The sequence below is a fragment of the Pterocles gutturalis genome, unplaced genomic scaffold, assembly GCF_000699245.1.
Source record: "Pterocles gutturalis isolate BGI_N339 unplaced genomic scaffold, ASM69924v1 scaffold26140, whole genome shotgun sequence".
NCBI lineage: Eukaryota > Metazoa > Chordata > Aves > Pterocliformes > Pteroclidae > Pterocles > Pterocles gutturalis.
The window spans coordinates 20,057-36,050 of NW_010144081.1; the positions used below are offsets into that span (position 1 = coordinate 20,057).

General features: G+C 38.2%; 1 protein-coding gene across 1 annotated transcript in view; it reads right to left on the reverse strand.

Moving 5' to 3' along the window:
• Positions 1-3,709: 3,709 nt before the first annotated feature.
• Positions 3,710-15,994, reverse strand: part of NUDT6 (nudix (nucleoside diphosphate linked moiety X)-type motif 6) — a gene marked incomplete at its 5' end in the record, with an annotated part of 12,461 nt that continues 176 nt past the window's right edge. The window contains 4 exons of the mRNA XM_010085001.1: positions 3,710-4,316; positions 7,862-7,916; positions 10,723-10,778; positions 15,962-15,992. Coding sequence (XP_010083303.1) covers positions 3,928-4,316; positions 7,862-7,916; positions 10,723-10,778; positions 15,962-15,992 — 531 coding nt within the window. The remainder of the gene's footprint in view (positions 4,317-7,861; positions 7,917-10,722; positions 10,779-15,961; positions 15,993-15,994) is intronic.

The window sequence follows — 15,994 nt, forward strand, 5'->3', positions numbered from 1 at the left end:
ATTGTGTTTTTGACTGACTTTTATATTTCACTAGAAATAATTTGTTAAGGATACAACCTGCTCATTCCATCTATCATGCTTATGTGGTTTTGCTATGATGGGACAGGGACTAAACTGAAGGACTTGACTTGAGGGAAATTCTTCACTTTTGATGTTACGGATTAAAATTGTGGTACAAGAATATTTGTGAGAATTACCTTCATTTCCTGGCCCTTTCGTAGTTAGAAAAGGCTAAATACGATCATTGACTTTCTCGGGTCATACTCCATCCAGTGTGGTACTTACAGGTTAACCCTTTGGTTTTGGTTTTGAGAATGAACAAACTTGAGGAATTTTCATTCCTAATCTGAGTCCAAAATGTCAGAACTATTTAATTGGCATAACATGATATTAAGGCAGATGCAGTTTGCACTGAAAATGAATCAGTGGGCAGTGTTTGGCCATGCAAATATGGGAGGAAGAACTTAGTTGCAGGAAGCTGCTGCCTCTTCCAGGGAATTACTGTGCCGTGCGTGAATCACCTTGAGGGTTCTGGCGGTCCTTACGGCTTGGCTACTGTAAGTGCTGGCACACAGAGGACTGTAGCATAAGCACGGCTACGACCCAATGTTGCTCATGTTAAAAACTCCTGCACAGTTCTCCTGGATGGAGGTCTTGCTTGGCAGCAGACAAACTGCTGACTGGTGGTAGGGCGGGTGCTGTGTCCCTGTGCCTGCTGAGTGGCACTCGTTCCCCACCATTGGCCTGAGTGTTTTTCCTTCCTTATCCTTGTCGTGAAGGGCCATAGAGTTCAGCTATTTCAGGAGGTGCAGTGAAAGCTTTTACTGGCAGATCACTGCTCTGAATGCAGCCTGGACCAAAGCGTATTTAAAAAAATCCATTGATATCCAGGGTCTGAGGTCCACAATGCAATGGCCGGCATCCCAGTCCTGCTGGACAGCAGTCCAGCTTCCAAACTGTCACCCTTGGCAGGTGTTAAGGAATACATAGTTCATGTAGCCTGAACAATCATTTGTCACCTAAATGTTCACTTTAAAGTAAAAATATTTACATTGGCAACATACTGTAGGAAAGCACTGGTATCATGTATGCTTTGTGGAGAAATGAGGGCTTGGGTGTCCAGAGCAAACCATATGGCAGCTTTCAAAATATCTTTATGAACATAAAAAAACCCCACACCTTATTCCTTTTTCTTTTTTCACATTTTTCTGACTATTCTTTCATCTGAAAGTCTGTTTGAGGAGTTAAATCTATTTTACTTTTTAAACCTGAGAAATATGGGGGAGGCTAAATAAAAACAAATGGTTTATTTGAGTTGTGGTTGTGTTTACTTTGTGGATTTAGTGCACAGGAGAGGGGGGGTGTGAATTTGCCTTTTGTCTTTATGTGGCATCTTGTAGTGGCCACTTAACTTCACCACAGGTGCAGTGGAAGCCATTTCCTTCTGAGTGGAGGCTGAAGCTGGGCCAGGACGGCTATCTGTAGACTCAGTTTCCACCAGTGTTAGTCCTCTGATCTAACTTCGCAGCTCCACAGCTGTAGCTGGCGGGGATTGCAAGGGAAGCATGCGTAGAGAGGCCAGGAGCTGCAGCCTTCGGAGGTTGTGCTCTGCCATGTACTTTGCCAGAGCCCATTCCACCTACTTGGTACATCCCGTCTCGGTGCTTCCAGAAGTGCCACCGGTTTGGGTAGGAGGTAAAGGTGAGGTGTGAGACGGCTGTGAGGGTCTCTTTGCCAGAACTGTCAGCTTGGGCAATTGTACTGAACTTGACTAAACTCTGCTTAAACTCTATTTTTTTTCTTAGATACTTCCTTTCTGTATAGAGTGTCTGTGCTCTCTGAAGGCTGCTGTAATGAATTTCAGGCTTGCATTTGTGGCATGAGATGATGAATGCATGTGTTTCACATGGCTAGAATGAAAGGCATTAAAATACAATTTATCTTGAGGAAGATTATTTAGAATACAGATAATATGAAAATTGTTAATTTGATTTCTGCTATTTGAAATGTAAAAATATTAGTGAGTTATAGAAATGAAAAATTGCATATAGATTTTATCTTGTAAGTTCTTTTCCTTAGAAACCAAAATTCATATCTGAAAATGGTTGAAGTGGAGGAAAAACATCATATTTGAAGACATATATGTTTGGAGACAGATCACTTTATTCTGGACTGCATGTGAATGACTTAATTGCTTGTAGCTACAGAAACTTGGCATATATGAGGAGCTATCCTTCTTCTCAGTGTTTTTGTGCATAAAGTCTAGTTGTTCCAAGCTCACTTTGTTGAGTATCTTCAATCTGATGGTGACCAAATGCAGAGTGTAAGAGAGAATGTACATAGTAATGCCCTCTAATGGTCTGCCAGCCTCCAACCAATGTCAGCTTTGGGGCCTTCTCAGGCAAGAATGGCTTCTACATATTTAGTAAATCTTAGTGAATTTCTTTTCTGTGAACTTGTCCTTATTGTAACTTCCTATGGTGAGGAGCTCCACAGCTCAGTTTTTATGCGTCATGTGAAGAACCACCTTCTTTTATTTGTAGGCGTGAAGGCATGTTAATTCACTGTAGGTGGGGTCGTTTTTGAAGACTTACTTCCAGAAATAGAGTAATTCCACAGATGTACTTCTACACACTTAAAAGAATATGCTTGTTTTATATGTTGAATAAACCTGTTTTCCAGGTCTGATCTTTTCTGAAAATTATTTTAGCAGTTTTGAATTTCAAAAAATCTTGAGCAGATGCAGGCTTACCACTGTTTCAGAGTGCTATAAATACAGATTTGAATTGGCTTTACGAAAGTTAAACCTCACAATTAGAAAAGAATAGGCAAAGGCTGAAACGATGCTGCTGTACTATTTATCTGATAAAAAGGTTGGTTTGAGGAAGGCAACAGAAATACTCCCTTTTCTCTTACATCCTGCTTTTTTTATTGGTTAAATTATAACCTAGGATGAGATGGCAAAAGTGACAAACTTCCAGTCAGTATCTATCGATAAGTGCTAAGGGTTCTTCATTTAATTGACTGAATTTCAGATCAGAACAAAGAATTATGTCATGAAAACAAACCAAAATCTGCTTGGTCTGTGCTAAAGACAATAAATGAATCATAGTTAAAAACTGTTCTTCTTGTAGGTGTACAACATTTGATGTGAACTTCTTAAAATCAAATGTATTGCTCACTTAGGTTCTTGATAAGTTAGTCCAGTGAATCTGAAGAATTAATTTGTTGTGATGGAGTATCAGTAATCCTTTTCTCTTTCTCTTTTAGAAATGTGCAACTGAAGAGTGTTTCTTTTTTGAGCGTTTGGAATCTAATAACTATAACACTTACCGATCCCGGAAATACTCTGATTGGTATGTGGCACTGAAAAGAACTGGACAGTACAAACCTGGACCAAAAACTGGACCTGGACAGAAAGCTATCCTTTTTCTTCCCATGTCTGCTAAAAGCTGATTTCCATGGCAGGTTCCAAGCACATACGCCACACTACACTAAAGAGGTTGAATTTCCTACTCCTCTCCAAAGTAGCAAAAATATAAGCAGTTATTTGCTGATATTAACTACTTTTTCAGATATCAGATTAAAACATGAATGTTTCATACTGTCTTTATATTGCTCTTTAAACCTATTATGCCAGTGTGTGTGGAGGTAAAATTCCTTGGAAAGTGTATTTTCTGCTAGATATCTATGTAGAGCTATTTTATTTACCTTATGTTTGCTTTACAGAGTAAAGGAAAACAAATCTGATGCACACTTACAGGAATAGTCACCTTTTAAAATAATTTGTATCATATTAGAGAACAGAGTAAATAATTACTAATAATTACCTAAAAAAACCTCCATGTCTAATTTTAATATGGTCTAAATAATGCTACAATAACAATTCTAAATTATTATTACAATGAAATGTGAATTTTATTGCTCTCATGTCATGTTTCTGTAGGCCTCGGGCAGCTCCCTGTGGTATAGTTTGTAAAACAGGCCTGTGTAAACAGCTGGAAACTCTCTCATGGTAATATCAATCTTATCAAACCCTTCCCGGTATCCATAAAGTAAGAGTTTAGCTACATTGCTGGTGATGGGAGTAGCGTCTTTCGTCCTGGCAAGCTCATCGAGGTCCATCCACTCACACCTCAGGCACTCCTGCTGGCAGAAGGTGATGTTGAAGGAGGAGGGCTCCAGGCGACAGATGATGTACATATCTGACTTCCCAAAGGCTCCAGGATGTTTGTGTTGCTGTCTGATGCTTAGGATGGACTTGAACTCTGACTTGATGCCAGTCTCTTCAAAAACTTCTCGAACTGCTGTGTCTCCTAGGTGAAAATAGCAGTCCTTACAATACATGTAACAATAGCTTAACACTCTTTAAACCTTTTGATCACGGAGAATTTCTAACTCAGTCTTCTCTGTTCTGCTTCATAAGCTTTTCGGATGTAAGCCTGTCTGTTTCAGCACAAGGATAAGATAATTTTTTGGTCCCTGAACAAAGCTAAGTGCTACATGGCTTTCTTGTGTGTAACTTACTATGATGAAAGTAAGAAACTTTCAATAATACAATACAGGCTCTGGTTTTGAAACGGACATTCTGGTGGTCGCTGGCTCTCCAGATCTCTTAATCCAAGACAGCATTGCACCATCTTTTCAGTCCTTTGAATCTTAGCCCCTGTCTCTCTCCTTGCCTCTATCCAGTTTAACATTCAGATCCTGTGCAGCTGAACACCTGTATGATGTCAGATCACTTATCTAATCACTTTGTTTCATTGCACTTTGCCAGAAGATGTAACAACAAGTGTAAAACTGTTGTTTGAAGAAAGTGAAAGTTAGCACTGTCCTTTTAAAAATGTATCTTAAGTGTCTAGTGACATTTCAAATGTGCCATAATACCAACATAGCATGTAGCCTGTTCTTGCATCTGTGCTGCATGTGTATATTTTGTGTACACCAACCAAAGTGATAAAAATGTTAACATTCCTCATTACAAAAGCAGCCATTAACTGTCTGTGTACTGCAATTAAAGCCAGAGAATTACCCATGTATGCGGTGCTCTTCCAAAGAGATTTTTCTCTTGAAGAATAACTTAAATTGCAGAGCCCAAATGATATTTTTGATATTCCACTTATTTCTCCAAATTCTGCAGTTTCACTGTAGTCCAGTCAAATCCTACTTGCCTGGGGTAGCTACTGGCAGGTAAAATAGTTGGGTTTTTTCAAATCTAGGTAAACTCATAGTTGTGTCTTGTTTGAGTGGTAAATGCATATAACTGTTTTGCAATGTTATCTACTTCAGTCAGTTCATTTTCAGTAAGGAATTAGTGTATTGGCTTACTTCCAAAAGAAAAATACATTTTACAAGACCTTGTAGAGACTCCCTTTCCTATGGAAGCCTGCATCTTGATGTGTCAGAAGTGAACAAAACATCTTAGGGGTAGTTTCAAATATTGAAAATAATTTCAGGACCTAGAGTGGCTAGCAATATATAAACAAAATCATTTATCCAGCAGAGGCCAAACTACTATATATTAAATTAATGTCCCTGATTCTGCACATCCTTCTGCCTCACCTCGGCTTCCATCTTGCAATGGAACGATCGTGTAAAGTTTATACCAAGTATATAGAAGTCTTTGTGGGATTGGAGACTCCCTAGTACATGGTGCCTGCAGAACATACATGTTTGACTTTATTACAGTATTAATTAGTTAGAAGGCTACTGCATATGGAGGAAAAAGTTCATGGTGGAAGATACTCATTTACCACTACAGACCCTTGGAGAGATTGCATTTTGTTGCCCAGAGAGGCCCCTGCAGTCCTCTGGTTTAAAACAGTGGTTGTGAAGCAAATTCCCTGTGGCAAGTGGTTTATTATTAGGCAAGGGGCTGTATTGCACAAAAGTGGTCAAAGAAGGTAAACAACTGAGATCATAAGGACTGCTGAGGCAGGCTATGGTAAGAAAAATGAAATAATTAAGGATTTCATTTAAGCTTTGAGCTTTGCTTTTAGATAAAGTGCCTTTTCCTGTTTCCCTTTTATTTAAATGTATATATCTATTTAAATATATGACAGTTAAACTAGAAGAAGCACTAGGGCTTGAGTTTCAGAAATATTAAAATACACAAATGTGTGCACTTTGCTTAATCTGCATTATGAAACTATTCAAATTACTTGTGCAAGTCAGTTTGTACTCATTAAAGTAGGCAGACATATATTTTGTCACTTCATATAATCACAGGATCTTCAAGCATTGTAATTGTAATTTGAAATTTAGTCCCTTGAACGACTGTGAGTTTATAAAGTTTGCTGTAAGGATAAAAAAGTAAAATTAAGCTCTATTATATTTTATGCTTCACTAATTTAGATCTTCCTGTAATATGAAGACGTGATGCAGAGAATCATAACTTTTATTAATATCTAGTTTGGTAGTGGCAGGAGGGGAGCTGTAAGAGATTTGTTTCCTCTCAGATCTTTCTCAATACCTACATCCAGGCTCCAGCTGTTATCTCACCTGTAATTTGAGGGATGGCTACTGGCTTACTCAGTAACAGTACTGCCCTGGGGAAGCCGTAGGCAGTGCTGGTCATTGTTTTCCCCTAGTACAAAAATCCCTCCAGTATCTCCTGGCCTAGATCTGCTCTCTGTCACTAGAAGTGAAAGGGAGCCTGGCTAGACAGCAAACACAGCGTCTGGCATTCTTTTGAAAACCATTAATCAGTTTCACTAGGTTGTATGTATTTGCATTGTCAAGCAAGTAATTTTGATTTCTCTCACCTTGTTTGACAAAAAGAATTAAAACATGACTCACGAGTTACAAAAATTACAACTCTAGCCATATTCCACTAACTAGAAAATTTCTCCATGTTTTGAAGTAATGAACTGGAATACAAGCCCTCCACACATTGCTGTAGGAAGACTGCTTAGATAGTATAGAGATATTTCTAAGTATGAGACAGAATTGGGAAACCTGGGCTCGATACCCAGTTTGCTAGAGCTGCTGCATTGCTCTGGGCAACATTTTTGAGCCCGGCATTACTTATCAGGAAAATATATTAATAGCTCAATACTGATGTGGGGCTAAATTAATGTGAGCAAATGTAGATTTTGAACCCAAGACAGACCTTATAAATGGAATGTAACTTAAGAATTAACAAGTCTATGGATCGTAATTTTAACGAGGAGATAAAAGGAGAAGAAAAAGCACAATTTTCTCTGTCTTCATAAAAACCTTTGAACATAACTGCAGCAGCTGTGCTGCGCTGGGTAGAAATGATGGGTTTCCTCAAATTAGCATTTTTTTTTAATACAGAGGTGCCTTATGTTGTGCCCACAAGACTGAGGCGCTGCACTTGACGCTAGTCCTGTGCCCAAAAGCTCTTAGTCTAAACACATCGAATGGACAAGGGTGGAAGGAAGCAAGTGTATTCATTTCTGTTTTGCATATAAAAATGGAGAGTTGGAAATTTTTGCTCAGTACATTGAGCTCAATGCCCTGGATTCCAATGTGAGCTGCTGAGATGTCGCTGTTTCAGGTTTGTATGGGTTATATACTGTTTACCTTAATCCTCTGCACTTTTGACTCATGTTACAGCGTATCCAACAAGCCTACAAAAAACAAGCTGTTTTCAAGCACTCGTTTAAGAGAAATTGTGGAAAAGGGTAAATGTTATAAATACAAAGCTTCTCTGCCCTGTACGTAATGCTACGTCATTACCATTAAGGTCATGGGGTAAAAAGATCATGTCACTTCATCTGTTCACCATTAATTCAAAGAAGTGATTAGTCATTGCAGTAATGTGGGTCATGATGTTTTTCAGAATTGTTAATGTCTGTAATGCTGTTGACATCTGACCCGTTGTCCTAGGACTTACCAATGTCTTCTCCTGGATTAGACAGACCTCCTGGAAATTTCCACGCATTTACAGTCTGTATCAGAGGAAAACAATACTAATGAGTATGCAGTCTGTTTGGTACTCTATAATATGAAGGAGACAATTAACACTATTTTTTTTTTTGAAGTTGCAGTATTGTAATTACTCTTACAAATGTCAGTAAGGCTGTAAGTAGGAACTACTTTGTTCTTGCTAATGTGCTGATCAGATATCTACAGTCTGTATGCAATATTGGAACAAAACATACACTGAGAATACAAGCTAACAGTCATTAGACAATGTTGCTGCTAGATAATTAGAGTAGTTGAATATTAAAAAAAGCTGCTATAGACAATATAATCTTATATTTAATCACGAATGTACTCCACTTCCATGGTTTTGGCTTTTTAAAAATGTATATATATTTAATCTTACAAACAGTTATTATGACTGTAGTACTGTTCTATACTGCACTGGCTTTAAGATGACTGTGTGTCTGTAACAACCATTTAGTGTAACTTGTTGTTTGTTTTTATGGAATACAAAAACTGAGGCCTCGTGTGTGATTTATGTATAGAAGCATTTATTGAATTGCAATAAAGTTCAGTACGTAGAACGCGAAATGCAGACTTGGTGCTGTTACTCACACTGGTAAAGGAGCCCTAGCTCCTACACCTCTTGCAAATGCAAAGATTTGTAGGCTTTACATCTGTGTGCTATTCTGTTTACTACTTTCCTTATTAAACATTTATGTAGGAAGAAGTTAACCTTCAAATAGAAATTTATGCAGTAAAAATGTACACTGGCAAAAAAAAAAAAGGTAGCTTTTCTTGTACATGCAGCATAGAGAAGGAAGTTATGTGCTTTCCAGTGAGTTGAAACCCCATGGACTACATTGGAAAATGTTTTTTTTCTTGGCACTCTTAAAGGGCTTGGATAGGAATGTAAAGCAATATATGTATTTTCCTTCTGAACTATTTTTAATCTGTTTGTCTACTGGCTTTCAGATTTGCTTTCAGTCCCTGGAAATCTTTCTTTGTGTGCTGTAGAATTGTCCTTTCATGATTAAACCTAAAAAGCTCTTAAAATTCCACCAGCTACTTAAAAATTTTTTTAAGCTTTCAGAACATAATTTCTATTAAAAGTCAACATTTCAGGGAAATTGTTCATTTGTAGGGGGAAGGAGAAGGGAGAGGAGTGCTGGAACTGAGAGACAACTGTCCAAGCCAAATTTGCTTGCACAGAGGTTTTATTTGCCTGCACAAGAAATGTATAAGTATTCATACACTTCAGTTTTTATACTTAATTTTAGCTACTCAATAAAAGAGCTGTAAAGGGGGGGGAGTCAGAAACAATCACTTTTTTGCTTTCACCTTCCTCACTCACTATGCTATACTGTCAGCTATGTTCTGGAAAGGTAAGCTGGAATAGTTGACCTGCCATATACCTGTCCCACTTAGGAAACTACTATTTCCTTCTAGATACGCAGAATATGCAATTTCCATTTTTACTACGAGACCTGTTTTAAGATATTTACTAAAAGGTAAGCCTATAGTTTTATAATTTCTGTGTAATAAAAGTAGCATTTCTAAAGTTTACTATGTGCTGTTCTGTTCCTGGAGACTCTCTAGAACTGGAACCACTTTCGGAGCATATAGTGTGTGTACTGGATTAATGCTTTAATTGCTAATTACTGAATGTAAGCCTGAAGGTCCTACTACAGAGAAGTTCTTGAAAAATTTTGCTTTATGGTAAGTAAAAATATAAAATTAATGGTTTACAGGAAACAAGAAAAGGGTGTTTCTCTTCCTCTGAACTCATGTTACAAATTCAATATGTATGATTGAACCTGCCCATGAAAGCACCCTTCGCTGAAGTTCATTAACTGTGTAGTTAGCGATGAACTGAAGTGATGGTTAATTTGGGTCTTGAAAATAAATCTCTTAGTAGCTAATTCAGGAAAGACAGAAAAATGTATCCAGTGAGATTCTGGCTTAGTTTTAACAATAGAAAATATAAAATGAAAATGATGCATCCAAGTATACTTACTTCAGTTACTGTATATAAATTTTGATTGTTGCCATCTTAAATTGCAGTTAATCTCACTTTTATTAAATTTGCAAATGAAAGTGTAATGGAAGCTCAGTATATTTTAAATGGACTAGCACAGGCAACTGCTAATGGGCTGGTAAGGTTTCTACACTTGCTGTATGAAAACCTAGGTTACCCTGATAGAGGCTGGAAGACATTACCAGTGATGGATATTTGGTTACCTCAAGCCACATCACACGACCCACCTTTGCCACACTAATACTCTCTGGTTTGGCATTCTTAGTGGCAAGGTCAACACTTCAGTTTGTAAGAAGTTAATTATCTTTACACCTGCTTTACAAAGGTGGTCTCCAGGTCATGGCCAGCTGTGTTATTGCTTATTTAAAACCACAGATATGCCTGGAATTTTCAAAACCAAACAAAACCAGAATTCTTCTCCCAAAATCTGCTTTGAGCCTTAATAAGGGTTTTCCAGAGGTCTGTATGGATCCAAACACTAGATCAGGGACTCTTGGATCAGTTACAGCAGAAAACAAAACTCAGAGCAGAAAGGATACTTAATTCTGATGATTCAATCACCAGCTATAATTAAAAACAAAGCCATTGTACTTCTAAGTCTCTCTCTTTTTTCCTTCAAATGCGATACAGCAATCTGTTGATATGTGTGTTCCAAGACACTACTGAAAGGAAATAACTTTTAACTATCACAATTTTGGACTGGAATGAAAATAAAAAGATATTTGTTTTATACTACAAAGTAGGCTTATCTCAAGGAACTTCTCTATTTTATAATCTTGTAACAAGCCTACCTTATTTCTGTCTTGTACAACCAACACCTTTCCAGTGGTTTCATCTAAAACAGCACCTACAAGAGAGACAATATTGAAAAAGATTAGATGTTAGACAACTACACTCAATCTTAACAATCAGAAATTAACATGTTTTGATAAAGCATGACAAACCCCTACGGATACTTGGTTTGCAGTTAACAACATTTGTCTGGATGAATCACAGAAAGTGGTTTGGTGGTGGAAAACTGACACTATAAAATATGAGAAAATGTTAAGTATCCTGTATAAAAATTCAAAGTTAGCAGTACCAAGATAAATACTTCCCAAATTTAAGTTCTAGATTAGACAAGAAATGAATAATTTGCTTGTTTTATTATCAGAACTAAAGAATGCAAGATCCAGACATCGTCCAAATAATCTAGCAAAGCTGTTTGCTTCAGCAGAGACATGCCTGTAATGTTGCTCAAATAACAGATATTTTTCCAGTGACTCTGGCTGAGTAGCTACGACGGGTAAGAACCTTTCGCCAGTGAAATTAATGACAAAACTTCCTCCTGCTGTAGTGAACATTTGAGTGTTTTCTCATTAATAACAAAGTTTAGTACTCAGTGGGCTGACTGCACTGATGATGTTCAACCGGTTGACTATGCATACACTCATACTGTACTACCCAGCTAACAACTCACGATAGGAAGTGCAGAGTAAGCTGAGTCAAATTGTTAATTAAAAAGCATTGCTTCCAAATGGACAAGTGACACTTTATTAAAAAAAAATGAAAATCAAAATGTATGACTGAAAAGTTCAGCTTTTCCTTGTGTCCTCATGCTCAGCCCATGACTTTCTCCCACAGACTACAAGTTTTCCTACTTTTTAAAACCCCAGTGCTTTCATGTTTAATCATTATGTCACACTTACTGTTCATACTTTAAAAATGTCATCTCTCTAAAATACACATTTTCTCAGATTTGAAAGTTATGCACTGTGGTGAGCAGAATGAGTACAGTGGTACAATTTACCAGCCTCTTTTCCACATCAGTCATACATGGGTTTCCAATTAGTGGATAATGATTAAAAAATGCTTATATCATTTTACAGCAGGAGGAAGAGTATACGGACAGATCTGTCATGATACATTTAAACTGCTTTGGGGAAGCATTTCCACAGAACGGAATTATTAAGGAATGAGTGTCCAGCTCAAAACATCCTCTGGTTTTTAATAATACATGGCAGAGTCATGTGTAGGAGGAATATTTAAAAGATGAAATACCAGTCTTCCTGCAAGATATGTCAAAGGACGTGCTTTAAGAGTGTAGTCACATATCTGCCTCCCACTGGCTTGTGCCTTTATGATTTCATTCCTCCTGTAAATATTTAGCAGTGTCCAGGTTCAAGTACTGTAATGATTCAAAGAGGGAACAAAAGGAAAGTAGGAGCAAGTTCACTGCATACTGTGATTACAAGGATTATTTTCTAGAAAAGCCATTCTTCAGCCAAATGGTTTGCTGAGACCAAGGAGGACTTGTGAAGAAAGGAAACTGCAATTTGAATCAAACCGAAAGAACGTTTTTCTCTCCCCTGTTCTCTAGAAGTCTATGCCTGGGAATGTAATTTTTGGCAGTGAAATTCTCTGTGAGATGTCCAGAATCTCTGCTAGATGGTATCTAAATCCAAAGCAGGAAGAAAGAAAAAAGCACGAATGGGACTTGCTGTCTGGTCTCATTTTCCCAAGTGTAACTTAGTGCCCTTCTGCTGAAGCTCACTGGGCCACACCTGGTTAGTATTGGTGAGATCCGAGTCTGGCTGCAGGCTTTAACTGTGGTTTTAAAAACTCTCACTCTTGCTACAAATGTGGTATCTGGAGCTTTAAATCATCCAATGCCAGGATGACTTTCTGGAAAGGTTTACACTTGTAGGCCAACCAACTAATCACTATTACAACACTGCTTACACTGCTTTGTTTTGAATGTTCTCTCTTGGAAAATAGGTAAGAAAATTACAACCCCCTCCCCCCCAAACCTACCCACCCTCACAACTCTAGACAATGAGTAATGGAGGGGGAAAATATCTTCCTCTACCTGTTTTGTTTATGACTGATGTAAACATGCATGAAAAGATGTTCAGCTTTGAAGAGCACTTGTCATTCATGTAATGAGTGGACACAACTGCTTGCATTGTAAACATCAGCAGGCAGGAATAGATGTTGCTTTGTAAAACAACTTGGGAACTGCTTTTAAATAACTTCTGATTCCTTGGATGGTCATAAGCAATCTAACTCCATTCTCCTGTGCACTTTGACATTTATGCAGCTGCTCATTTTACACATTTCCATAAGTACTATGACTGGACAAGGCTGATGATCGTGATGATCGTGTGTGTGTGGGACCCCCCTCCCCAATGACTTTGTTTCAACAACTGCATTAGGGAGCAATGAAAATCATAGCCACACTGTAAGGCTTATACTGCACAGGAGGCAGAAGAGAATGACTTTTACTTTTTTCCTCTCTCATTGTACTTTCTTCCTTAATTCGTCTTCCTATGCCATTGTTAAGTGGTGTATTTACAAGTATGTCACTTCCCAGATGGCAGACCACTTCCTCCTAAGAGGCAGAGATTTTTGGAACTCTTTTTCTAAAACATCTTAATGATTTCATACACCAGAAGCTTTTTTTTTTTGTACATTTAACATATTTGGAAAGTCCTGCCGGCTACAAATGGAGGCAGTAAGTTAGTTGGAAGATGCCTCACATATTCCACTATTTCTAAACAATAATGGCCAAGCCCAATGAGTAACATTTGCTACTCTCTGCTTGGCGACTCTGATCTAGTCTGGCAAAATATGACCTGACCTTGCTTATTCACACCTTTGTCATCACTTGGCTGGATGATGCTGAGGCACTAGCCCTGGCTGCACAGCGTTCACTGTGTGGGAAACTCCAGACAGGAAAAAAACAGCTGCTGGTCTACTTGGCAATGCAGGCTCGCTACCTGTTGTCTGCTCCCTGTGCTGCCTTACTGGAGGCTGGCAAACCAGTCTGTGTCTCTGCTTTTTATTTTCAGGATGCTCAAGAGTCTAAGTACTGTGTTTTACTGATTGGCCACAGCTTTGAGATGAAGACTCTCATCAGCAAATCTGTTCCTCTTTACTGCAGAAACTTTCTAAAATACAGTTTTCTGTGCAGGAAATAAAAATGCCCACACACACTTAAAATGTAAATGCACATATTTAAATAATATTTCAATAAAATTAATTAAAAATAGAATGAAGCCCTTTCACTACCCAGGCTCTCCCTCCTGGAATAAAAAGATAAAGGAATAAACATACACAAGGTGGTATCCACACTGCTTAGGGTATTCTTGGGATGTGTTCCAGATCTACTGAGAGTGAGTGGAACAGGAAAAAAAAAAATTGCAGCCATTAATTCACATACAGAAATCTGTTTGTTGACCTGCCCAAAAGCCTTCCTGAAGTCTTTACCTCTGTTAAAAAACCTCTCAATAATGAATAAAAACGTACAGGTTTGAAAAGTGGTAGCAAAGAACTTGTACATTATATGTTGTGCAATTTTTAAATCTGTGCAATAAATTATGAAATCTATTTACCCCCATTTCTGAAACTTTTTCTTTCCTCAAAGGTTTTTCCTACTTGCAGACTGCAAAGTGTTTATCTTAAAGTACATCAGCAAACTATGTTTTCAAAGTGCATTTTTCATATTTTCAAATGTTTATTTGAAAGACTTTTCAAAGTTACTATTTTTCTTATATTAAGTTCTTCCTGATAACCACCAGGGTCACAACACATCTATCACATGATTTTCTTTTAAATAGCTCCTTCAGCTATGCAAAACCTAATTCAGAAAAATCCCCTTTCACTTAAGTCATATTTTCTCAAAACGCGAGTTTTAACCATAAGAAGTAACACGGTGCTTTTGGTAGAAGAACGCATTATCTTACTCGAGTTTAATGCCACATATTTTAATGGTGAGTTTTTCATACCTCTCGAAAACATGCTCTAACATGTCCATTGAAAAAATCCAAGCCTGTCTTCAGCTTCTACGCTGCCCTCTGCTGGCTTCGCAGCCGAAAACTCACCGATAGTAGCAGCACTGTTTGTATTTGAAGGCTTTGTTTTGGCAAAACTTGCTTTCACCTGACCTGCTGCTACATAGAATACCAGCTCTTATGAATCCTCAAAGAGCTATTTATGGGTCTTAAAACCACTTAGTGAAGAATTAACATCCCACATGGTCCTCACAAGCCAAGGACAAAGAAATCAAGCTTGTAACAGGAGATTGGCTGTCCGTCTGCCGTAACTGCCGAGTATTGTATGGCCTTCACCAGTATGCGAGAGGCCCAAACCAACCTCCACATTACTGAGTAATGGGACAAGCAGTTGTGTCTCTGGGGAAGCCTGCTGAGAGAGAGGGCAATAACATTCAAATTTGGTGAAGCCGCGTTAAAGATTACCGTATTTTTGGCTCATCATCAGTTCCTTGTACTGTGCCATGTAAAAAAAAAATGGGAAACCGTCTTATCTAGTTGCTTGGGAATTTCCTCAGCTTTTAGAGCAACTCCTTTCCAACTGTGTTGTGGGAGGTCTAAATGAGTAAGCATATGCCGTTCAGATGTTTGTTTGTAAAAGATACTTGTTTGGGTTGTGGACTTCAAGGCACAGTTTACAGCAGCTTTTGGAGCCTTATAATTTAGGCCAACAGTTCAGCTAGCTCCTGAACAATCCCCATTGCTCCAAGTTTGCCCCATTTACATTACACTTGAGCATAGTTTAGGCAGATGCATTTATTATTAAGCATCTACGGTAAGGACAGGGTGCAGAGAAGTGGAGGTTTTTTTTAAGAAGTTTGTAGTTACTTTTTTACTTTTAAAATTAAACCACTTGAACCTTGAAATCCTACCTCTGTCACCTGCAAGGTGAAAGCCAAGATATGTTTCTCAAAAAGATTAAAAACAGTATTTGTGAGTTAAAGCTTCAGGACTACATTTTCTAGTCCTCAAGCTGTCTATAATTTCCTCAAACTGGAATCATTTGAGAAACCTCTCTCTTTGTTGGCCTCTTTTTAGCTACACGCACGGCTGTACAGGTGTGTTCATGAACGACACGCTTCACTTTGTAACGTCACCCAAACAGCGAGCAGGCTTCCATGCACTGGTTGTGCAGAGGCACAATCCATTTCCTACTGAACCTGGTCCTAAGCACTTGTTCAAAAGGCTTTTCATGGCTGCAACCACTTCTGTAACTAACCTGCAACGCCCAGCTGGTGGGTGGCGTACCCCG